The sequence below is a fragment of the Macaca thibetana genome, chromosome 11, assembly GCF_024542745.1.
Source record: "Macaca thibetana thibetana isolate TM-01 chromosome 11, ASM2454274v1, whole genome shotgun sequence".
In the NCBI taxonomy this organism is placed as follows: Eukaryota; Metazoa; Chordata; class Mammalia; order Primates; family Cercopithecidae; genus Macaca; species Macaca thibetana.
The window spans coordinates 41,608,298-41,632,804 of NC_065588.1; the positions used below are offsets into that span (position 1 = coordinate 41,608,298).

Sequence of the window (24,507 nt, forward strand, 5' to 3'; positions counted from 1 at the left end):
GATACCAGTTACAATGGCAATCATTGAAAAGTCAGGAAACAACAGATGCTGGAGAGGATGTGGAGAAATAGGAACGCTTTTACACTGTTGGTGGGAGTGTAAATTGGTTCAACCATTGTGGAAGACAGTGTGGTGATTCCTCAAGGATCTAGAACTAGAATTACCATTTGACCCAGCAGTCCTGTTACTGGATATATACCCAAAGGATTATAAATCATACGACTATAAAAAAAATATGCACACGTTTATTGTGGCACTATTCACAATAGCAAAGACTTGGAACCAACCCAAATGTCCATCAATGATAGACTGGATTAAGAAAATGGGGCACATAAACACCATGGAATAGTAGGCAGCCATAAAAAAGGATGAGTTCACGTCATTTGCAGGGACGTGGATGAAGCCGGAAACCATCATTCTGAGCAAACTATCACAAGGACAGAAAATGAAACACCACATGTTCGCACTCATAGGTGGGAATTGAACAATGAGATCACTTGGACACAGGGTGGGGAACATCACACACTGGGGCCTGTCAGGCGGTTGGGGGCTAGGGGAGGCATAGCATTAGGAGAAATACCTAATGTGAATGATGAGTTGATGGGTGCAGCACACCAACACGGCACATGTATACATATGTAACAAACCTGCACGTTGTGCACATGTACCCTAGAAATTAAAGTACTTAAAAAAAAAAGTTTAAAACTACAAATAAATTTGATGAATATATGAGCTTTAGATGTAAAAAGATTTTCTAAACTTACTAGCAATAGAAAAAGTTTCAGAGGAAAACATTTAAATATTTCCATACATCAAAAGTATCCTAAATGTAAACAAAATACCAGAAGATATATTTGTTAACAATAGGGCAAACAAGAGGTCACTACCTTTTAATACATAGAGGCCAGATCACCTAGAACATAACCCCAAAGATCTCAGCGGCTAAAGAGACAGAACATAAATATGCATTTACAAAAGAAAAAAAATATAATGACCAGTGAGCATTACAAAATGCCAAATCTTAATAGTGATTAAATCCATTCACATTAAAATGAGATATGATTTTTCACCTCTTGAATGATAGGGCCCTCAGTGTGACGATGAAGTGCAACAGTCAGCTACTCCGATACAAGACTATTGTAATTCTGTACTGCTCCAGCTTCCTAGAAGGCAGCTTAGCAGTTGTGTTTCAAGTCTCGAGAATATTCATATGCTTTAATCCACTAATTTAGCTCTTAGGACTTTCAATCAGGAAATGTTTGAAAATGGTCAGTAAAGGTCAGTAAGGTTTTTTCACATACTTATAATATTTTATGTATGTATTTATATACACATAAACATATATATCAACCAAAATGTTCTACTTCTCACCCTTCAAACAGTGGAATGTTGTGCGGCCATGAGAAAGTACGGTCATGAAAATATTTTAAGGCATATAAAAATGCTTATGGTTTATGATACATTTAAGGGAAGGATAAATATGTAAAGTGGTTTTAAATATGCATACAATGCATACATAATCCTGAAGGAACTGTGCCCACATGTAGATAGTAGATAAATTTTTTCCTATTTAATGTCATTTTTGTTAGGAATCTTTCAGTTACGGTTGGCAGAAAATCGGTCTTCAGTTGGTTTAAACAACAGCAAAAGAGGGGAAAGTGGGATTTTTTTCTTTCCAGCTATTTATTTTCTGAAACTGAAAATTCCAAGCCTGAGGTATGGCTCCAGTCAAATCCAGATACTGCAGACCAGATATTATCAAGGGCTGTGTTTTGTTCCCTTCATCCTGTGTCAACTGGCCTCCTGGGCTTGGTGGGTCTGGACACTTCCTTGTGGTAGCAGAATGGCTGCAGCATTTCAAATGTCACATCTTCCAAGCAAAGAGAGGTTCTTTCTTTGTTTGAGACGGATTCTCGCTCTGTCGCCCAGGTTGGAGTGCAATGCCGCCGTCTCAGCTCACCACAACCTCCGCCTCCCGTGTTCAAGCGGTTCTCCTGCCTCAGCCTCCCGAGTAGCTGGGATTACAGGCACCTGCCACCACGCCCAGCTAATTTTTGTGTTTTTAGTAGAGACGGAGTTTCACCATGTTGGCCAAACTGACCTGGAACTCCTGACATCATGATTGGCCCGCCTCAGCCCCCCGAAGTGCTGTGATTACAGGCGTGAGCCACTGCGCCCAGCCGAGAGGTCTTTTTTTTAGTGGCTTTCTCTATTGATAGGTGAAGCTTCTCTTTCCCATGGGCACTAACAGATGTCTCCTCACGTCTCAGTGGCTGTTACTGAGTTATGTGTCAATCCCTGGATCAACTGCTGAGGCCAGTGGGATGTTACCTGTTTGTCTCAAGCAATCAGGTTGTACCTCTGGAGCACATTAGGGCAATCCCACCAAAACCCCAGGGCTAAAAACAGAGGAGTTATTTCCCCTGAAGCAAAATCTGGGTTCTCTTCTAGGATGGGGAACAGACCCAGGCTAGCAAAAGCAATCAGTGTCCACTACAAGAGACTTTCAGATTGTCCACAGTGACCATATATACTAAAGTTATGGTCAGAAAAGTATTAATGTTAGAATCAGAAGTAAGTTATAAACTTGAGGAAAAAGAGTAAAAAGCTTCCTGCCCCTATGAAGAAACACTGAAGTATGGGAAGCACCCCAAAGAAATATGGGAACTTAACAAGTTTGTAAAAGCTCTGGGATGAATTAGAATTCATTTCATAAACTGTGTGGGAGGCAGTGCCATGGAGAGGTGAGTGTCTTTGGAATCTTAGGAGACCCCAGTTCTTTTACTTACTAGTTATCTAATCTTGGACAAATTGCTTAATGTCTTTGAGCCTCTGTTTTCTCATCAGTAACAGAGAGAGAATATACTACCTTCCTCACAAGCCTGTTATGAGATTAAACAAATATACATGTGCTAAGGTGAACAGAAAGCACTTAAAGAATGTTATCTTTATCATTACTTAATAATAAAAATTATGGAGGTAATTTTTAAAAATACATAATATTTAAACACCCTGTATATATTGTGCTAAGAGAGGATGACTTGATTCATCTTTTTAATTTTTTCTCAGCCTTAACTAATCTTTAGATATACACACACACAAATCTTATTCATCTCACAAGTGTTGTGAAAGGAAATAGATCACAGGAGAAATGTAATGCCTTCTCTACAAGCAGATTTCTTAAAGAGCAAGAAAAACATCTTTTTAAACACTTAATTTTGGTTGCCATAATCATAGCTAATACTTATATAGTGCTTTTCATGTACCTGAGCTTAATACTCTGTTTTTACCTGAAGTAACTCATTGAATCCTCAACAATTCCATAAGTTAGGTGCCACAGTATTCTTAATACACAGGAGAGGATATTGAAGCCCCAGTAGAGCTAGTATTCAAATAGAGGAGTCTAGCCCCAGGACCATCCTGTAATCACTCCCTTTACTGCTCTCCACAGGTGACAGCTGGCCTCTGTTACTGTCAACAAGATATGGTTTGCTTGGTCCTCAGTTTCCCTTCTCTGAAACTTTTCTGTCATCATGAGCAGTCATACACCTTGAGTGCATGGTTCTGGAGAAAGTAGATGTAGGGAAAACGGTTTAAAGATGCCTCTCCAATAGTGTCTAGTACCGTGTATCAAGTAAGGAAAATTCATGGGACCTTCAATGTGCATCGTTCAGTGGTGGGAAATCTGCTTACTGAGAAAGTGAAAATCTCTCTTACTGGGGATTATGCAAAAATACAGTGGTCTAGTGGCGTGAATCTTGTGGAAATGCAAGTACAAATGACTGCCAGTTTAAGGTCATGAGATCTGAGAGTGAAAAGTGTGTGAAGCTTTTATCAGCAGAGACCTGCTGCCAGTAGCAACAGTTAGCTCAGGGCACCTCTGTGCCAGCTTCACTGGCTGTGCTCAGACTCTCCCCTGCTACAGTGATTAAGACAAACGCTAGCACCTGCTGACACTTCAATTGGTGATAGCTTCTCTGTTGCAAGGAAATGTATCTCCTTAATGGAGTATGAGTGACCAAAAAACGTTAACTTACAACCGGGCGCGGTGGCTCAAGCCTGTAATCCCAGCACTTTGGGAGGCCGAGATGGGCGGATCAGGAGGTCAGGAGATCGAGACCATCCTGGCTAACACGGTGAAACCCCATCTCTACTAAAAAATACAAAAAACTAGCTGGGCGAGGTGGCGGGCGCCTGTAGTCCCAGCTACTCGGGAGGCTGAGCCAGGAGAATGGCGGGAACCCGGGAGGCGGAGCTTGCAGTGAGCTGAGATCCGGCCACTGCACTCCAGCCTGGGCGACAGAGCGAGACTCCGTCTCAAAAAAAAAAAAAAAAAAAAAAAAAAGGGATGTTTTCTTTGGTTCTACACTCAGACATTTTTTTCTTCTACCAGATTATGCTACTAGTTGTTCCATTTGTATGCTGTGTGAAGATACTCTTTTTAAAATAGACTTTTTTTGGAGTGATTTTAGGTTTACAAAAAAATTGCACAGAAAATAGTTTCCAGTTCCCTGTCACCACCCCCTGCACCCAGTTTCTCCTCTTGTTAACGTTTTACATATGTGTATGCGCCTTCTTTTCACTTCCATCATTCTTTTTTCTTTTTTAAAAATTTAACATGCCAGACTTTCTACCCCCTTGGTATCACTTATTTGAGGTTTACATCACTTGGTATCACTTATTTGAGATTTACATCACTTTACACACGCAAAGTGTGAGGTCAGTTTTTAACAGTACAAGTGCAGTTATTGGTGAGTCTCATGCTACTGTGTTTATTGTGCTTTCAGATCCTATTGATCATCGCTTCAGTTATTGGGATAATTGTCTATAGGCTCTCAGTGTTCATTGTATTTTCTGCAAAACTTCCCAAGAACATTAATGGAACAGACCCAATCCAGAAGTACCTGACTCCACAGACAGCCACGTCCATCACGGCCTCCATCATCAGCTTTATAATTATCATGATTCTGAACACTATATATGAAAAAGTGGCAATTATGATTACTAACTTCGGTAAGGTCCTACTATAGCTTAGGTAACTTCTGACATATTTTTAGAACCTGCCAAAAATAGAGACTGTTATGTTTTAGGCTTTTCAATTCCAGTAGGTTACAATTTTTAGAAATTTTCGAGTGTAAACATATTTTCTCTAGCATGTATGGAAATAAATTAGCTACAGCTTTCCATTAGTAAAAGGGACAAAGCAAAGACAATCATTATAATGTCCAAACTCTGTGTAAACAGATCAGTGCTGAATAATATTTTCAATTACATTAGATCATGTACTCTATTGTTGAAAGTAAATAGTCTCTTTATTGCAAATAAGTGGAATAGGGTCATGGTTGCAGTGGCAAATATGTTCCTCTGTTGCTGAGAGGACAAGCTATCACACTGCTACGTGTCTTCCCCCGTGCTGTTCATATTAATATAATTCTCATCAGGCCTTGATTTTTTAATGTGTTTCTTCTCTCTGGCTTGTATCCCAGGCAGCTGCTTAGTGGCCAAGTTAAGTGCTTGCCATACTGCATACGTCTGAGTCGTTCTCTGAATGGCCTGCTCGGTGGTCATCTAAAATGATCGAACTGATTCAAACTCCACACTAGGAGGATGACCTATTTTGTCTTTCCCAAATGCCTCTAGCAAGTTGTACCTTGGTTTGCTTGTTTTCTTCAACAGACACACCTTATTGCAATTCAGGAAAACAAGAGAATATCATTTAGCAGGCAGTTCAAAACTAATTTTCTGTCAATTATACCTATGGCAGTTCTTAGTTGATAACACTGTACTTGTAAATTTTAAGGAGCAGTTGATTTTTTTGTGGGGGAGGGGAACATGTGGGCTATTGTATTCCTACTGTGAGGGAGAACTCATAACACTGTGCAAACTTGGAATTAACGCAGTGGCTGTATTAAGGTATTCAAAACAGCTTAAATGGAAACAGTGTGCATTGTATTTTTTTAACGTGTTAACTCATGTATCAGTATTTTTTATTAGAGTCTCAAAGCTCTTCACAGTTTTAAAATCTTATTTTTCTTTCTTTTAACTACAGAACTCCCAAGGACCCAGACTGATTATGAGAACAGCCTCACCATGAAGATGTTCTTATTCCAGTTTGTCAACTACTACTCTTCATGCTTCTACATAGCATTCTTTAAGGGCAAATTTGTAGGCTATCCAGGAGACCCAGTTTATTGGTTGGGAAAATACAGAAATGAAGAGGTATGAATATAGAATTGTATTATCTTGCCAATTTAAGCTGAGTTTTCTCTCAGTTCCCCAAATGAATAGTTCTTTGTTGTAAATTCCTAGATTTATTTTTTAGCCTAAGCAGAACAAATATCAGAAAAATAGGATGCCTATATTTCAAGTTAGATCTATTGAATATTTAAATGGTATTTTCTTTTTAACCTTCCAGTGTGACCCAGGTGGCTGTCTTCTTGAACTGACAACTCAGCTGACAATAATCATGGGAGGAAAAGCAATCTGGAATAACATACAAGAAGTATTATTGCCGTGAGTGTTAACTTGTATAGCCATGGGTAAAAGGACGAGGAATAGAACAGCCCAGCCACACAAATCATTTGCCTCCATAGCCACATAGCTGCATGTCCACCTCTAAATGGATCAGAAGCTACTGTCGTTAAGGGTCTCCAGACAACATAGTCCAACCAACAGTGTAAATGTATCCAGGATCTAATAATTGTATTTTAAAACCTTCTTTATATTTAATGTAAATCCCCATCTGCTGCAGTTTATACCTACTGGGCTATTGTTGGTTACTGACTAATAGCAGCCCTTTGAGCGACAGCACTGGCTAGAGCTGTGACCTGTGTATTTCCACAATTTCTCACATCCTTCTCTCTTTCCTATATATTATGCATTTAAAAGTCAGTGTGAATTCCAGTCACTATATTAAGTGCTACATATATATTAAAAAAATGATATATATATATATATCATTTCATCTACCAAACTATTCTTATTTTTTTCTCCTTTCTGCTAATGAAGATCTGTGGTTTAAAGAGGTTAAATGATTTACCCAGTTTCACATTAGCATTAAGAGGCTACTGTGGGATTCAAATCCAGGATCCCATGAGTCCAGACTTTTAAGAACAGAGGTTCTCTCATGATCCTAAGGCACTGGGATACATAATGTTTTAAGAAATAATTGTCTAGAATAATAACCACAAAGGTTTTGACTTACTGTTTTCCTAAAAATGAGCACAACAGAATAGTTTTACTTAAGATGTTAACTAAGATTTCATTGCCGTTTACAACTTTCACTTAGGCCCCCTCCGCTATCAAAGTGTAAAGTCCAACACCATCTGCAATTTCTGCAAATTTCAGGGAGCTTTTTGTTTTGGTCTTCTATTGCTGCAATAACAAATTACCCCAAGATTAATGGGGTAAAAACAACATGTAATATCTTATGGTCCTGGGGGTCAGAAGTCTCACTGGACTAAAATCAAGGTGTTGGTGGGGTTGTGTTCCTTTCCAAGGACTCTGAGGTGAATCTCTTTGCCTTTCCTAGCTTCTGGAGGCCACCATCTATGCTCCCTGCCTTGTGACCTCCTTGTGACCTCTTCTCCATCTCAAAGCCAGCAAAGTTTCATGTTTGTGACTGTCTTCTGTAGTCACCTCTCCCACCTCCTGTCTTCTACCCCCTGTCCCCCTCCTCTCCTCATCTCCCCTACCACCTCTTCCCTTCTTTTGTTTAGAAACAAAAAGCCTCCACCTTTATAAGAAGTCGTTTATCCCACTATATACCTGGGAATTTTTTAAAATTTATCACCCTCTTTATAGGCTCTCACCTCCTGCCGTGTTGCCCTCTCCCCTCCATCACATACAACTTCTCTCTCTTTCTTCTCCTACTCCTGGCGTTTTTCTCCCCAGTCACCAAGTTTCTGTTCATTCTCTTTGTTGAGCAGTTAACTCACTCTGGGTTTCAGTGCATCCTTCCAGATTTCTTTACCAGGTCTTATTCTCTATCTTCAATGGAAACTTTCAGGGTCTTTCTCTAAACAAAGATCTCTCTCCTTCCTCTTCCTCCACCCAGAAAGGGATTCTGGTTTTAGCTGTGAAATTCTTTTTTTTTTTTTTTTATCCTTCTCTACAGAAAACAACCCTCACTTTCATTGAGCTCATATTCAGATTTTTCCAGATAAGTAAAAGTAGGTCATGCATAAATAGTACTGTGTTTCTAAATGAAAACAAATTATAAAATTGAGGAAAGTCTTCATTCTGAGATTAAAAAGTGTTTTCTGAAAAAAGTAGGTTAATTATTTAACACTGTGTTTCGGTAACATTGGTTTTTAGCAGCTATTTCCTAAGCTGGTATTGAGAAATTCATATGAAATGAAATTTGTTCACATGAAATATTTTAAAGGATCAATTATACTATCCGTGGTTTATACTTTCACTTCAAGTAAGCTCATTGTTGAAAATTAGTGATATGAACTTTGCCTCAAATTTCTCCTCCTATGTTTTCTTGTTTGGAAACTGGGAATGCTGAGTGTTAGCCAAATTAGAGAGTGACTGTGCTGCTTCTCTTTGTATAGGTGCCAGTTTTATTACCTTTGTTATACAAAATCCTAATTTATCAAAGATATATCAGCCAGGCGCCATGGTTCAGACCTGTAATCCCAGCACTTTGGGAGGCCAAGGTGGGCAGATCACCCGAGGTCGGGAGTTCGAGACCAGCCTGACCAACATGGAGAAACCCTGTCTCTGCTAAAAATACAAAATTAGCCAGGCATGTTGGTGCATGCCTATAATCCCAGTTACTCGGGAGACTGAGGCAGGAGAATCGCTTGAACCTGGAGGCAGAGGTTGTGGTGAGCCGAGGTTGCACCATTGCACTCCAGCCTAGGCAACAAGAGCGAAACTCCATCTCAAAAAAAAAAAAAAAAAAAAGATACCGGTTATCTTTTCTATCCAAAACTATACCAAAAATAGAGAAAAGCCTTATAAGTCAGCAGTTGTTTTCACATCATGTAAGTAGTCAAGAGAAACCTGGAGTAATGTATTTTACCACACATGTACCCTCTTCCTTCCTCCCCCGCCCGCCTTTGGGCCCATACCCCTTGACTAGGATTCTTGGAACAAGGAAAGGAGCGTATCTGGCTTAGGGATCTAGGTTCCTTTTGGGGCCTCCCCGGTACCTGGCATGTGACAGGGACCCAGTGAAGCAGCTGAGTGAATGAATGAGTGCCTTATATGCTTCAGATATATCACATCAGTAAATTACAGAGTTGTCAGTGAGACCCAGAGAGCAGGCTCAGAGCCCTTTGGCCTTCCCAGCTCCACTTAGTGTTTTGATATTTAAGGCATTCTTGGGGATTTTATTCTGTTCTTAATAAAAGACTAGTATAATTCCTGTGTTAAATAGCTCACTCTGGAGAAATGTTTATAATAAAATGTCAGAGATAATAGAATTAAGGATGCAAAATGCCCAGAGCATCATTTTTTGGTATTTAAATAGTAGATGGCTATAATTTTCCTTTATATACATTTATACATGTATATTGTAACATAAATACCTTTTTTTATTTTAATAAGTATACTTATTTGTATAATAAGAAAAAAGAACTGTTTTAGGAGAAAATGTCCCTTCTGAAGATAGGATTTGGAGAGAAGATGAGCTATAGGCAATCAGAGTCCTAAATATAGGTGTCCCTCACTATCTACACTTACTCTCTAAGTTCAGAAACAGTAAACTCACACATAAAATAGATTCAGATAGTAAAGGATGCTTGTATTTCAAAATTAGCAAGTGGGAATACTGTAGAATGTCTGAAACAGAAATGATTATCTCCAGCATGTAGATTAAATGTGATAATGGAGGTGAAGAGGAAGTGAGATGTAAAATGCTTCTCACCATGTTTTGCACAAAATAAGGACCTAGTAAAGCACAACTGATGATGTGGCTATGACAATACACATGGTAAATTCCTATGGAAATTATTTTGTAACACCTGCTTCTAGCCTTCGCCAGGGAAAAAATATGTGGTGTGTATATTTTTCTAAAAGTTCTGTGGGTGATTCTCATGTGAAGTCAAGATTGAGGTCCCTGCACTAGAAACACAGACCTATAGAAAACCCAAACATGAGTGGTTAAACTCAGGGAAACCAAACAAGAGGCTCAGCGTCTGTAAGTCAGAAATGAAAGCTAGTAAGAAAGACTTCTAAGATGACCTGATATGAGAAGGAAGTGCCAGATGACACAAGTAGTTGCCAGGACAGAAGTTTCATCCTGAATCTGAATTTTGATGTGATTTAGAGCCCAGATAGAAAAAGACCTGCTTCTTTGAGGGCATGGAAAGGATTCAGCAAAAGGCTGAGACTAGAAGTGTGGGAGGCAGAGCAAAGGATAAACCAATAGAAACCACACCCAGTGACCTTAGAGTTAGGTGTCATGAAGGGTGATGGACATGTGTGGTCCTTGGTGCTACCTGAGTCACACCCCCCTTGGAATGACTATAAAACTGCAGATTCTGGAGCTTATCTCAGACCTTTTGGTTGGGAGCATAGGAAGCTGCACTACTCATAAGCATTCCACGCCGTGCTTGTATGTGCTGAAGGGGGAACCACTGATCCAGGTGGCCTGGATAACTGAGCCAAGAGTCTATGTAACATAGTCCTTATTTACACTTGGCCTCAGCCAGTGCAGCCTGTATTGCTCAACAGAAAATCCCATACAGCAGGTTTTGATGTGTTAGGAAACATGCTACATCCATTACCTATTTTGAATCATTTAATCCTGACAGCAGCCCTGGGCAGTGTAGGTTTTATCACCCCATTTTATTTATTTATTTATTTTTTACCAAAGTTAACCAGCTAAGAAATAGAGTTTGGATTCAGATTCAGGGGTGTCTGAACTCATATCTCCTCCACTTTCCACAGCCTCCTGCTGCCTGTCTAACATCATCGAAGAGAAAGAAGTGGGGAAAGATTGTGAGGTCAGAGATGTCTCCTGTAGTAGAGATAATTTGCCCTGAGTAAAGCTTCAGTAGCAGTCAGTGAGAAGTGAGCCCTGAGATCAGTAGCAGTGGGAAACCCAGCAGAGTGAGCCATTTGTACTGTCTGTCTTATGCTGGCTGGGTGTGCGCGTGTGCACACATGATGGAGAGGATGAGGGTCTGCCTGGTTTTCTTGAAGTAACTGTCCTTAACCATCATGGGATGCCTTCCCATTATCAGAGTTCGAAGGCCACACCCACATGTTTAATGACCCAGTGTATCCAGATGTTAGATCTGTATTTGGAGTTGTTGTCATGCTTCTTCTGATGACTCCACAGGTAAACCACAAGCTGGCAGTTGCTTGAGGGGACAGCAGTTCTTTATGCCACAGGTGCACACCTCATTTTACTGCCAACTCAGATTTCTTTTCCAGACAAATTGCCATAAAAGGGGGGAAGCACTTATCTCAGCCACAAGGCTTTTGAGAGAGGGAAAACACATGACATAAAAAAGAGACAGCGGGCAGCTCAGCGGGCAGAATCCAGGGGTGGACAGAGCGCTGGGACGCAGTCCAGGCTGTTTTCTCCTAGCTCTGCACTATGACCTGAAGGACGCATTTCACTCCTCTGGTCCTTAAATGATTCAGCTTAAAATAGGAATTGGACCTATTTTATCTAAAGTCAGATTATGTCACTTTCCTACTTGGTGCCCTCCAGTGGCTCCTCACTTCCCTCGGAGGAAAAAAAATGCCCAGATCCTGACAGTGGTCTCTTATCCCTACCCTGTGTGCTGTCTGTGAATCATGGAGGCCTGCTCCTGCCTCAGGATCTCTGTCATCACCATTCCCTCTGCCTGGGACTTCTTCCCCCAGGTTTCCCCCTCCTTTGTCTCCTTCACATCCTTAATCACACATCATTCTGAAGGAGGCCTTCACCGGCCACCTCCCTAGACACAAATGCAAGCATTCCCTGCCCTACTTAGTTTTCTCCACAGCACTTACCACCAGCTCGCATACTATATCTTGTTTTCTCTGGTGATTTTCATACTGGCAAGGCCATTTTGAATGATAAGGGGGAAATGCAAAAACAAACAACTGAAGTTAATCAAATGTAGGAACCTGCCTTTTAAAAATTAAGCCACCCATAGGAAAAAGGTAGGAGAAAAAAATAGTAGCAGCAGCAGCTTTGATAAACCTAGGTATGTAGTCCTATTTTTCAAAATATTTTGGAATAAGGAGGCAGAAATAGAAACAAATTTAGCATGCAAACAAAAAATAGTTTATTGGGAAGATTACTGGTGCAGCTTTAAGATAGCAGCAAAATATTTTTATGACCTTGGCCTGATAATATTCATTCTAATTTATAAATTTTTTTTTTTTTGGCAGCTGGATCATGAATCTAATTGGGCGATTTCACAGAGTTTCTGGATCAGAAAAGATAACCCCACGATGGGAACAGGACTACCATCTGCAGCCTATGGGCAAACTGGGATTATTTTATGAATATCTTGAAATGAGTAAGTTCTTAGTGAAGTTTTTAGTGATATAAAATATGTTGGAGTATGTTGTGGATCCCAAAAGCATCTGTTATGGAGCCATATTAACATTTAGCATATTGAAGAGTATGTTTTTCTCCACTAGACAAAATTATACAATCAGGCTTTCAGATAGGGTGGTCATGTGTGTCTTTGTCAATATTTATGTTGTACAAAGCTAGAAATTTATTAGCGGGCAGTGGAATGCAATATTCATTGAGGTACATCTTTACCATTAATTCTTTTTTTTTGGTTTTTTTTTGTTGTTTTTTTTTTTGAGACAGAGTCTCGCTCTGTAGCCCAGGCTGGAGTGCAGTGGTACAATCGTGGCTCACTGCAACCTCCGCCTCCCAGGTTCAAGCGATTCTCCTGCCTCAGCCTCCCGAGTAACCGGGATTACAGTCCGCCACACCCAGCTAATTTTTGGACTTTTAGTACTGACAGGGTTTCACCATGTTGGCCAGGCTGGTCTCAAACTCCTGGGCTCAAATGATCCACCCACCTCAGCCTCCCAAAGTGCTGGGATTACACACATGAGCCACTGGGCCCAGCCATCTTTACCATGAATTCTTAAAGCATTCTAATCATGTTGTCTGAGAATGAACTCAGCAACTATAATTAGGTGTGATTCAGTCCATGCAGGCACAGCTGTTGGCCAGTACACTTCTGAACTGAGTCATTTAAGCCTGCAGGAGCATGCAGCTTCATGGCAGGAATGGTCCCAGGATGCCCACTTTCACATCTCATGCCTGCCTTTGACAGCCTATCTATTTCTTCTGGCCAGTGGTTTCTACCTGGTTCCTTGAGTGACTTCATGACTCATAACTGGCCTGAATTTGAAACCATTGTGCTGGTCTGGAATTAAGATTTAGTACAGGTCCTCTCTTTCCTAAATGCCTTGGTCCATTTTTATATTATTTGCTTGGGCTCTTAATTCTTTTCAGTGGAACTTGATTTTGACCTCTCGGTTGCCTTTAAACGGAAGCATCTCAAAATAGATTTCCATAGGAAACATCACCTTTTGTATTATGCATGACACGCTTATATCTAATAGATGGCTAACAATTTACATGTTTTGTATCTGTGCCCTTTCAGCTAACCATTACACTGAATTACAATTTTTTTAAGCTTAGGAGAATAGAAAAAGAAACGCATCATTTTTGTTGACAGGCTTTGCATTTATGCATAGGGCTTTGCATATTGGCAAAGACACGCCTTCGTGGTTCCTGTTTACAAGTCTGCAGTTAGAAGGTGGTTTTTATTAAATCACATTCTCTATATAAAATAATTGCTTTTAAAAATACACATTATACATGGAAACACATCTGCTTCCTTCAATGAGCAAAAGGTTCATCTTGTGGCTTCTTTAGTCAGCAGTACTTTGCAGCAGCCCAGAGCCTGATTTGAATTTCATTTTTGCTTTGTTATGTTTTCGGACCAGGTTTTATTAAGGGTGTAGCTGCAGTACATATGTGGAAGCTGTCCTTAGTTATTATTCTGCTTATTTTCAGAAGGACTGTAAGACCTGTTATTCAAAAATGAGTCGTAATTGTAAATGTTTCTTATTGGAACTATTAACAGCATTAAAAAGAATCCTGGGGTAGAATGTCATTTGTTATTTTTAAAAAGTGTTTTTTCTTTAGTTGATAGTCAAATAAATGACATCAGAAGAGAAAGTTATATGGTCATGTGCTTTGGGGAGAAGTTGATAGGACTTTTAAAGTTTCATAGGCTCTTTAAAATAGTTATCAACTAAATAATTCTGCCTCATCCTGCCCTACAAGAAAGTATAGAATAACAGCTATTATGGACAGATTTTTAAGTTTATTAGGTTGTTTTCCTGTTATCTAAATAGCACCTAATGACTTAGAAAACTTGATTTCTGAATTTCTGGGAGTAGGCAGTCTGTTACTGTGTGGGCAACAGGAGAGTGAAATCTGTGTTTTGTCCTTCTAGTCTGTGAGAGACAGAATTTCCAAGTGCCTTTTGAATTGTTTTCATTTCTCTAAAAATAAACATTGAGCGCCTTTGGTATTGGTCTCACCACTACACAATCCCCTCCTTCTCATTTCCCCATATTCCTTAATGACACCACCATCTACCTTTTAAATTGTGGCTCTTACTGCTTAAGGGAAACATATTCCAGAAAGCCAGCCTGGAGCCTCCACCCTTGCTTGGCCTTGCACCCAGCCTCAACTCTCTTTCCTTCTTTCCTACCTGACAAGTCCTGCTGAGCCTCAGCCGGGCCCCTGAACTTTTCAGGCAGCTTTGCTGCTCTTTACTTCTAGGCGTTACCAGCGCCTGCTACCTGCTGTGGCGGTATGCACTCTGTGCCTGCCTCTGTCCCCGTTGCACTGAGCCTGATGGAGGCAGCTGCCACGTCCTCTGCTAGAGCGCCAGTGCCTGGAACCTTGTACTTATAAACATTTAAGCAACTTGAACTTGGAGCTCCGACACTCATATCTAACTTTTAGTTGATTTCACATTAACATTCCTCACTCACTTCTCACCAAGTTCTGTATGACCTGTTTGAGTGAAACGTTTTTTATTTAGTGAATTTCCCACCATCCTTTGAGATTATTGGAGTAACTCTGAGCTGTTAACCCAAATTGCTTCTCTAAGAGTGTTGCTGACTCCGAGTACACACAACATAAACGTAGTCGTCTGTATTCAAACCTGGAAGCCATAAATACTGTTTTGTACTCAGTAATGTACTGCAGACACAGGTGTCCTGAGAACTTGATAAGGCCTTCCTGGTAGGCAGGTGCCATAAACGGAGTGCAGTGAAGTGATGAGTGGGCCCTGTTTGTCTCTGGCACTGTCTCTTCCACCCTTGCCATGGTGCCTTGATCTCACTTTCATCTGTCTCCAAGTTAATGTTTTAAAATCTGCTAAAACAATGACCTTCATATATTATTTTCTCCATGTAATTGTACTGTAATGAATATCAGCTATTCTTCAGCAGCTCCTTGTGCCCCTTTCTTTTTCTCCCTCCTGTGCTGAACCCACCGATGCCTCCGCTGCACTCTCCAGGACTCAGGCCTTCTTCCCTTCATGCTCTCATCTCTGCTTGGTTCGAGCCCATCACCTGCCATGAAGTCTCCTAACCTTTGCAGGATGAGCTTTCCAAAAGGGCAACTAGGTAATTGGGAGGATTTGCAGGCCTCCAGCTCTTCATTTGTTCATTCATTCATTCACTCATTCATTCATTAAACATTGAGCACCTGCTGTGCCAAACACTCTCAGCCGCTGGGCTTTCCAGGGCACCTGGTCCCTCCCCTCATGGAGCTCAGCACTTGGCACATGGTTAGGAAGGAGAATGCTAATCAGACTTCCTTGAGCAGGTGATATTTGAACTGGATTTTGAAGGGTGAATGGAAGTTAGTTATCTGAAGTATGGTGAAGAGAATGGACATTTTGTGTGGAAAGGTGGACATATTTAAAAGTACAACAGCTTGGTCAAAGAATGGCAAGTGAACAAAGGATTCACAAGTGGGAATATCAGGTAGGCAGGGGCCATATCATGATGGGTCTGGTGTGCTTAGCCAGGGGACTTGAACTTTATTCTTAAAGAAATTGGGATCCGCTGGAATATTTGTAAACAAGAGAACTGCATAACATTTATGTGGAATATGATGAATCAGGCAGCAGAATGGAAGATAATATTTTGGATGAGACTTGTGGTGGGAGGGAGATGATTTAGGAGGCTACAGCAGGTAACCCGGACAACAAGTGACAGGTGCCTAAATAGTGGGCATAGGAGTAGAGAGAGGGAGATGGAGTTAGGTAAGTGTTAAAGAGGTGAATTGCATAGCAGATGAGGAATTAAATTAAGATAACTTCCAGGAGACCATATATGCAGGGCAGAACATAAGGAGAGGAGCTGTTCTCTAGGAAATGGCTCAGTGTTGGATATTTTTAGCGTGAAAACATCTGAAAGGCAATGTCTATTAGAAAGTTGGACACCACAGTCAGGAGCTCAGATGAGCCATGGGTGAGGCCATGAGGGTGAATCAGGCATGCCTAGCAGGAATATAAAGAGAGATGGACAGAGAATTGATGAAGAGGCCCTGGGGGAAAGGGACATTTGAAGAGTGAAGAGGGAGGGAGGCCCACAGAGGAAAAGAAGAGCAGAGCAGTGGGAAGAAATCCAGCAGGGTTGTGTCAACCCAGAGAAGGCTTGGGAGATAATGTTGCTTCAGAGGAATTTGGTCATGAAGGAAAAGGGGCATAATGGAAAATCCAGAGGGGGAAGAAAGGAAGAGAGCCAGCACCCACACACTCCTAATTGCTAGACCTGGGGCAGGAAGTGGAAGCAGTGCTATAGCTAGGCAGGGTTTTTTTAGTTTTTTTGTTTTTCAATATATATTTTGACTTTTTAAAATTAAGTAAAAAGGAAATGAAGGGGAAATAAATATTCCACAGCAGGGTGACTGTTTGGCCATGTCACATAAATCTTGGCCATAAATTTCTTATGACCATGTCACAAGAAATCACAAAAATCAGGACCAAAAAGGAGCATCAGCTTATGAACGTGCAGCCACCGGCAAAGTTAGCAAGAGTAGGTCCAGTGCAGTGGTGAGGGCCTCAGCAGGGTGCGGGCCTTCAGGGACTAGTTACTCTGCCACTTGTTGTGAAGATGGATACTTCCTTCAGAAAACTCAACTGTAACATGTAGAAGCAAGCAGAGAAAGCATTAGAGAGCAGTATAGGATTATGAAAAAGTTGCAGGCAGGGTTGTTTTGTTTTCATAGTGGGTGTTTTGCATTGACTTTTTGTTGTTGTTATTCTTGGTTTCAAAAGTTGCTTATGAAATTTTTCTCACTTGAATATCAGAACAAATTACATGGGCTTTTTCTGGTGTTTTGTTTTTAATCCATGTGGAATTTATTTTGGTGTCAAAAGTGATGGCCCCATACCAATTTTTCCCATGACTTAGCTAGCTGTGCCAATACTTGCATCCACTGCTTCAAAGCATCACTTTATAATATATTAAAACCCATGAATATTTGCATCTCCTCTTAAAATTCACCCTATTTAATTCATACTATCTACTCATGTACTAGTTCTAAACTGTTTCAATTACCACAGCATTATAATATACTTTAATATCTCCCAGAGCTATCCCATTTTATTTTTTCAGAATGTTCCTGTCTATGCAAACATCCCTGTTCATTATTTTACCTGTTTATATTTCTTGAAGAACTTCAGTATCACTTTTCAGCTTTTTTTCTTATCTTTCTTTGAAAGACAGAGTCTCGCCCTGTTGCCCAGGCTGGAGTGCAGTGGCACAATCTGGGCTCACTGCAACCTCCGCCCCCTCAACTAAAGCAATCTTCCCACCTCAGCCTCCTGGGTAGCTGAGACTACAGGCTTGTACCACCATGCCCAGCTAATTTTTGTATTTCTTGTAGAGACAGGGTCTTGCTATGTTGTCTAGGCTGGTCTCAAACTCCTGGGCTCAAATAATCCTCCCTCCTCAGCCTCCCAAAGTGCTAGGATTACAGGGATTAGCTGCCACACCCGGCTGACCTGTCAGCTTTTTTTGTTAAATCCATTTGGGATTATTAACAGAATTTATATTAGAATTCTAAATTATTTTGTGGAAAATTTTTGATACATCCCTGCATTCAAGTTTGCCCAATCAAGAGTATGGCACATCCTACCATTCATTCATTCATCATTATTTGTTTTTTCTTCAGTCAATTATCATAGTAGTCTTACTTTCTAAATAGTCTATGCTTTTGTTGTCATTATAAGTGGTATCTTTTCTCTTTTGGATTTTTAACTAGGTTTACTGATAACATAATCCTAATCTCTGGCTTCTCTTGAACAATCAGGAGATCTGGCAACATGGAGCCCTCATTCCAACATGGCAGCTATGAGCTGTCCCTTTCCGTAGGACACACACTTGCTAGTTTACCACAGTTGACTGGCTGACTCCACACATGGCTATTACTTGCATGCCCTGGGGGCTGATGAGTTATTTAGGATTGGGTGAGTCATAGACAGAGATGTTGATATCATTGCTTATTGCTGCTGCTCATGACTCTGTAGCATCACTAACTCTGGTCCTTGCCTGGCTCACTTCTCTGCATGAGAGTGCTCCTGCCTGGCCTGTGGGACTTACTGGATCCTTCTAGCCCTGTCTGCTCTTCTGCAACATGCCCTTTGCCTGTCAGACCAGAAGCAAATGCCAGTTCTGCTTGCCTCGCCACACCCTCCACATCCTCGCCCTTCCTGACCAGAGTCGTCCCTGCCCCCTGTCTGAGCACGAGGCCTAATGGGGCTCTACGTTTTCCTCCCATCCACAGTCTTAGTTACATTTCTGTATATGTTTCCTCTGAAGGTCTGCCAGTTAGGAGGGCAGGGTCTAAAACTGAGTTTCCTTTTTTGGATATTTTCTTCTTCCCCTCCATGGTATCACCCCAAAAATCTCTGCTGCCCCATTTATAATAAGGCCGTGTCAATTACAAACAAGGAGAAAAGAACTTCTAAGCCACCACTCAAATTTTGACTTATTATGACCACAAGGACCACAACTAACTTCAAGATCAAGAATCTTGAGGATATTATAACTTAAGACACTTTTATCACATATATTTCTAATACTATCAAATTCTCTGAATGCACTGCACTTGCATTTGCGACTCAGGGGAGCTCACTCATTTGCTTGTTCTCAGCATATTTCTTCCAACATTCTCTAAGCATAGCCTTCCCATGGGTCCATTTCTTTTTCTCTTTAACTTGTTAGATAATGCCACAATATTTCTTTTTTCTTAAAAAAAAAAAAAAAAATCCTAAACCACAAATCATCTTCCAACATTCTATTTCAACACTGAGAATGAATAATATGCTTATGATGTCTCAAATTTATTACCAGCAAATAATTCTGGTTGACTAAAGATGTCTAAATATATTGGTCCTATTAAGTGTATACATGTGAAAGAAACAGGCTATAATTAGTCTTCTTTCCAGAGATTTTATATTTGTGTTTTGTTTGAATTCTTTCACTGTTGAACACTAAATTATTATTTACCACAGATGTGTTTTCTCTCTGGGATTTAGTTCGTTTGCCTTTCTCTTTCAAGAGTAAAGAAAAATATGTTGTCCTTCCATCCACCACCACTCCATGATGTGTGTCCATTCCATTGACAGTTATTCAGTTTGGGTTCGTCACCTTATTTGTGGCCTCTTTTCCACTGGCCCCTCTGTTGGCTCTCGTGAACAATATATTGGAAATAAGAGTGGACGCATGGAAACTGACCACCCAGTTTAGACGCCTGGTACCAGAGAAAGCCCAGGACATTGGAGCATGGCAGCCCATCATGCAAGGAATAGCAATTCTGGCTGTGGTGACCAATGTGAGTAGACCTAAGCTTTACAGGGTAAAGACCTTGAAGATGCATTAGATTTGCTACCTAAGGAATCAAATGTTTAGTGTTTTTTAAAATGGGAGGAAGATGCTAAGTCTGTCATCCACATAAACGATATAGTTGCTCTATATAACCACTTGTTAAATGTATTTTCATTTTGTATATAATTATTTTTAACTGTCAAGACCGCCTACACAGGTACTGTTATTGCTCATTTGCTAAACTTTTTATTCAATATGAAATATGGTAATGATAAGTACTAACACTTTTAATCCTCACATAACTATAAAAAGAGTTATCAGAAAATGCTTTTTTATAATGTGGATAGAAATCTGTTCATTTAGAGTTTGAGGACCCTAAAATAAGATCATTCTACCTTGTTTTACTACATATTCCAAAGCATCAACCTAAAATATTAACTCTGATGGTGAAGTATAAACAGTGTGTGCACTCCTGATTACCTTCCTTGACTCCAGAGCAGCAATTCTTAAAGGAGGGAGGTGGGTAGGTTTCATCACCTTTCCCACCCCACCCTTAGGTCTTTGCTCACCATGCTCTGATCATTGGCTGAAGCAGCCTCATGCCCTGTATATATCACAGCTGTGAGGGGACAGAACTCAGTTGTTTACAGCCTGTATTCATTGATTATGGGCCATCTGAACATGTCATTTTTATGTACAGCCACAAGGGAGTTCAGGCAATGCAATTTTCATGCCATCCCATTAGCGGAACACCTTCCCAAGAAGTGTCCCAAAACTAGGGCCATTTCCTCCCATATTTCACTGACAGTCTCACTCCCAGGTGAACCTCCCTAACAAAGTGATTCCCCAGTTTTGTTTTCTTAAGCCACATCTTCCCTGAGTCCCCAGCCAAAACAACAGAAGTTGGCAGTGCCTGTAGGAGACGTTGGCAGTGCCTGTAGGTTAGGCTCTGGATGAGGGAAGTTACTGAGCATTGTGGGCTCTAGAGTCAGGTAGACTCGAGCTCCAGTTCCCAGTACTGTAGCTGCATGATCTTGAGCCAGGCCTTACCACTCCAGAGCCCCATTTTATTATTTGTAAAATTATTACTTCCCTACCGCATATCATAAGAATAGTACATACCAACCACAATATTAGGGAATTCGTTGAGTTAATGCATGAAGCCTCATTTCTATTGAATGTTAGCTGCTGTTATTTTATCATCTTCATTACTCATCATTGTTATTAACAGTGACTCTGAGGACTCTGACAGGTACCCCAATTGGAGGCAAAAGAATTCCAAAAGTAGTCACTGTCTGGATATGGTTACAGTTTTATACAATAAAACAAGTTATCTGGAACCTAGCTGTCATCCCTACCGCAGAACCTTAAATATATCTGAATTGCATGCTATCTGTACTATTTGGAGAAAGTTGCAAATCGCACACAAAAACCAACTACCAGAGTATGTCAGTTTCCTTTCACCCAGGTACCCCACACCTTCAACATCTACGGTGCTGCAAAATAAAGACTGATGTTTAGAAAAATGGCCGTGATGCCTTTCAAGTTCCTCGGTCATAAAACAATGAATCTGTCATGTTCAGTATGCTCTAGTACACTGAGCTGGGCAAGAACGTGGACTTGTGTGCTTTAAGAAAATTTTCAGCAACAAAGTTTGAAACTAAAAGGGTTTTTATTTGACCTTCAACCAACCAGAAAATTCAGTTGACTCAAACTCTCCCTATTCCTCAAGCATTCTGGATTGATTGTATTAGGTACCTTTTCCCAGCATCCATGCCATGGCTCCACTCCATGAGCACAGATGGAGGATTGGCTGTTTCCAAGGCGACTCAGTTTGTGTGTGTGTATAGACACTCATGCCGGCTAATTGGTGCTATTGGTTCTTATCCAATAATGGCTTTTTCTTATCACTTAACCTAGGAAAACTGCTTATGAGATTTGTGACATTGATTAAACTATGGGCAATCCCTTTTTTCCATATTAGGATTTGTTATATTTCCAAGATAGCAGTTATACATCCACATACATAGGCATCTGTTTATGTGTGTGCAAGCATTAAATGTGTGTCTTATTCCCTCAAACACCCAGTGTGTATCTCACAACCTACTGTCTACCAAAAGAGAATAACCACCAGGATGAGAATGGGCATCAAGCAGGAATTTGGTATAAAATCATTCATTTTAAAGCTGCTGGTTCAATAAATAAGCTGAATTGACATTGTTGTATCATGCCAGAGCATCTGTTATTGAAGACCAATTTTAATTTATTTTTATATAAATGGAAAACTGTGTGCAGAACAGCATGGGAAATGAAGCACACTGCATTTATTTGTACTCTTGCAGCATGTGTCTCAGAGCAGCTCAATTCAGGAAGAAAAGTATCTTGTCAGAAGACAATAAAATTATCTTCTGTGTTGGAATTTTTTGTAGCTTCCTGATGCACATCTGCCAGTGATTCTATAAAAAGATATAGTTGAGTTAAATGATAATAGCAAAATTTAATCTATTGAAATCTGAGGGAAAAAAGGTAAAATATTCTTGTGGCTCCCCAGTACTGACAGGCAGAAGCACACTCATATATATACATTTTTCACATCAGAGGAAATGACAAAGCTGGTTCTAGTGAGGGAAATTTTACAATAGAAAAGCCCCTTAATTGTTTTTTCTTGCTTTGCCTGAGATTTGGTTTGTGGTCTCACTGTGTCTAAACCATACGTTCAAATGAATACTATTAAAAATCATGTTAAGCCAAAAACACGTCTGCTTTTCTGCCTCATCAATGACAATCATTTAGCTATTTTATTCACATAGAATTTGGTTTAAAGTCAAATCCTTTCTCCTTCGTTCAAACCAGTTTTACATACTGGAGAGTTTAAAGCCCAAATTAAAGAATTTTAGAGAAAATTCATGTAATTCATAATAGCTTTACCTCCTAATACATGTCTCTCTGACACACAGGTTTATGATTGGCCCATATTTACTCCTTTTATCTAGGAACATACTAAATTTTCTGTATGTTGTTGTTTAATTTATAATTTTCATAACTTCATCCACTTAATCTTTTTGAAGTTGAGAGACTTAGATACTAGATCAAACTAAACAGACATTATTATTTGACTATGAATGGGACAACCCCAGTATAATTCTTTCTGCTACCCAAATTTTGCTAAAATTAATAAATGCTCGCACTCTAATGAAGCAACGAACATAACCATGTACTGAGGGTTTAAAGCAAATCAGGTCATGGTTTGACTTATCTAAACAAGTCAAAATACTATACAGGAAAAAAGTGAACTTTAGAGGTCATTATTTAAATTTAGATCCAGGAAAACATGCAGTTTACATTGTGTTTATGAAAAGCAAGTGCTAAAATCAATTATATAAAGCTGGATTATTTTCATAACATTGACTCTGATTACATGTGCAAGTCTTCTAGGCTGAGGTCAGTGGCTCATGCCTATAATGCCAGCACTCAGAGAGGCTGAGAGAATTGCTTGAGGCCAGGAGTTCCAGACTAGGCTAGACAACATAGTAAGAACCCATCTCTACAAAAAATGTTTAAAGATTAGCCAGGCAGAGTGGAGTGCACCTGTAATTCTAACTACTCAGGAGGATCACTTGAGCCAAGGAGTTTGAGGTTACAGTGAGCTATGATCATGCCAGTGCACTCCAGCCTGGACAACAGAGCAAGATCCTATCTCACTATCTGCATATATTTTGCAGTCAAGAAAGAATTAAGATTTCTGAATCTTTAAAAAAAAAAATCAACATGATGAAAATAGTAAATCTGCCATATTTGTTAACCTGACCTATAAAAACTATAACTTCGGCCGGAGGGGGTGGCTCATGCCTGTAATCCCAGCACTTTGGGAGGCTGAGGCGAGCGGATCACCTGAGGCCAGGAGTTCAAGACTGGCCTGGCCAACATGACAAAACTCTGTCTCTACTAAAAGTATAAAACTTAGCTGGGCTTGTTGGCACGTGCCTGTAATCCCAGCTACTCAGAAGGCTGAGGCAGGAGAATTGCTTGAACCCAGGAGGCGGAGGTTGCAGTGAGCCAAGATCGTGCCGTTGCAGTGAGCCAAGATCGTGCCATTGCACTCCAGCCTGGGCAACAAGAGCAAGACTCCATCTCAAAAGCAAAAAACAAAAAACCATAACTTCATTTTCACTTTTTGTTGTTTTTCTCCCAAAATAGGCCATGATCATTGCTTTCACATCGGACATGATCCCCCGCCTAGTGTACTACTGGTCCTTCTCCGTCCCTCCCTATGGGGACCACACTTCCTACACCATGGAAGGGTACATCAACAACACTCTCTCCATCTTCAAAGTTGCAGACTTCAAAAACAAAAGCAAGGGAAACCCATACTCTGAGCTGGGTAACCATACCACATGCAGGCAAGTTCTGCTTTACTTGTTTAAAAACGCACTTCATCTTTAAAAGGGGTTTTCTTGTGACTTAATTCTGTTTGGTGTCATTTTTTAATTATTTAATTTTTATTTCTTTATAACTTCAGGATCAACTGGGTGCTTTGGTGTCATTTAAATCAAGCTGCTAGAGACATTTTTTCCCCATAGGTTTCTCTTGAGTGAAACTCAGAAAATGTATATGTATGTATATTTATTAAAAAGTTAATGAAGACTAGGGGTAGAACTT

At 40.2% G+C, this 24,507-nt stretch overlaps 1 protein-coding gene across 5 annotated transcripts in view; it reads left to right on the forward strand.

Annotated features, from left to right (window-relative positions):
* ANO6 (anoctamin 6) overlaps nucleotides 1-24,507 on the forward strand; it is a 212,810-nt gene that overhangs the window by 177,353 nt on the left and 10,950 nt on the right. For all 5 annotated transcript variants that reach the window (XM_050746870.1, XM_050746872.1, XM_050746873.1 and 2 more), the window contains 6 exons: nucleotides 4,788-5,013; nucleotides 6,050-6,219; nucleotides 6,416-6,513; nucleotides 12,343-12,473; nucleotides 19,650-19,855; nucleotides 24,046-24,248. In XM_050746870.1, the coding sequence (XP_050602827.1) occupies nucleotides 4,788-5,013; nucleotides 6,050-6,219; nucleotides 6,416-6,513; nucleotides 12,343-12,473; nucleotides 19,650-19,855; nucleotides 24,046-24,248 (1,034 nt within the window). The remainder of the gene's footprint in view (nucleotides 1-4,787; nucleotides 5,014-6,049; nucleotides 6,220-6,415; nucleotides 6,514-12,342; nucleotides 12,474-19,649; nucleotides 19,856-24,045; nucleotides 24,249-24,507) is intronic.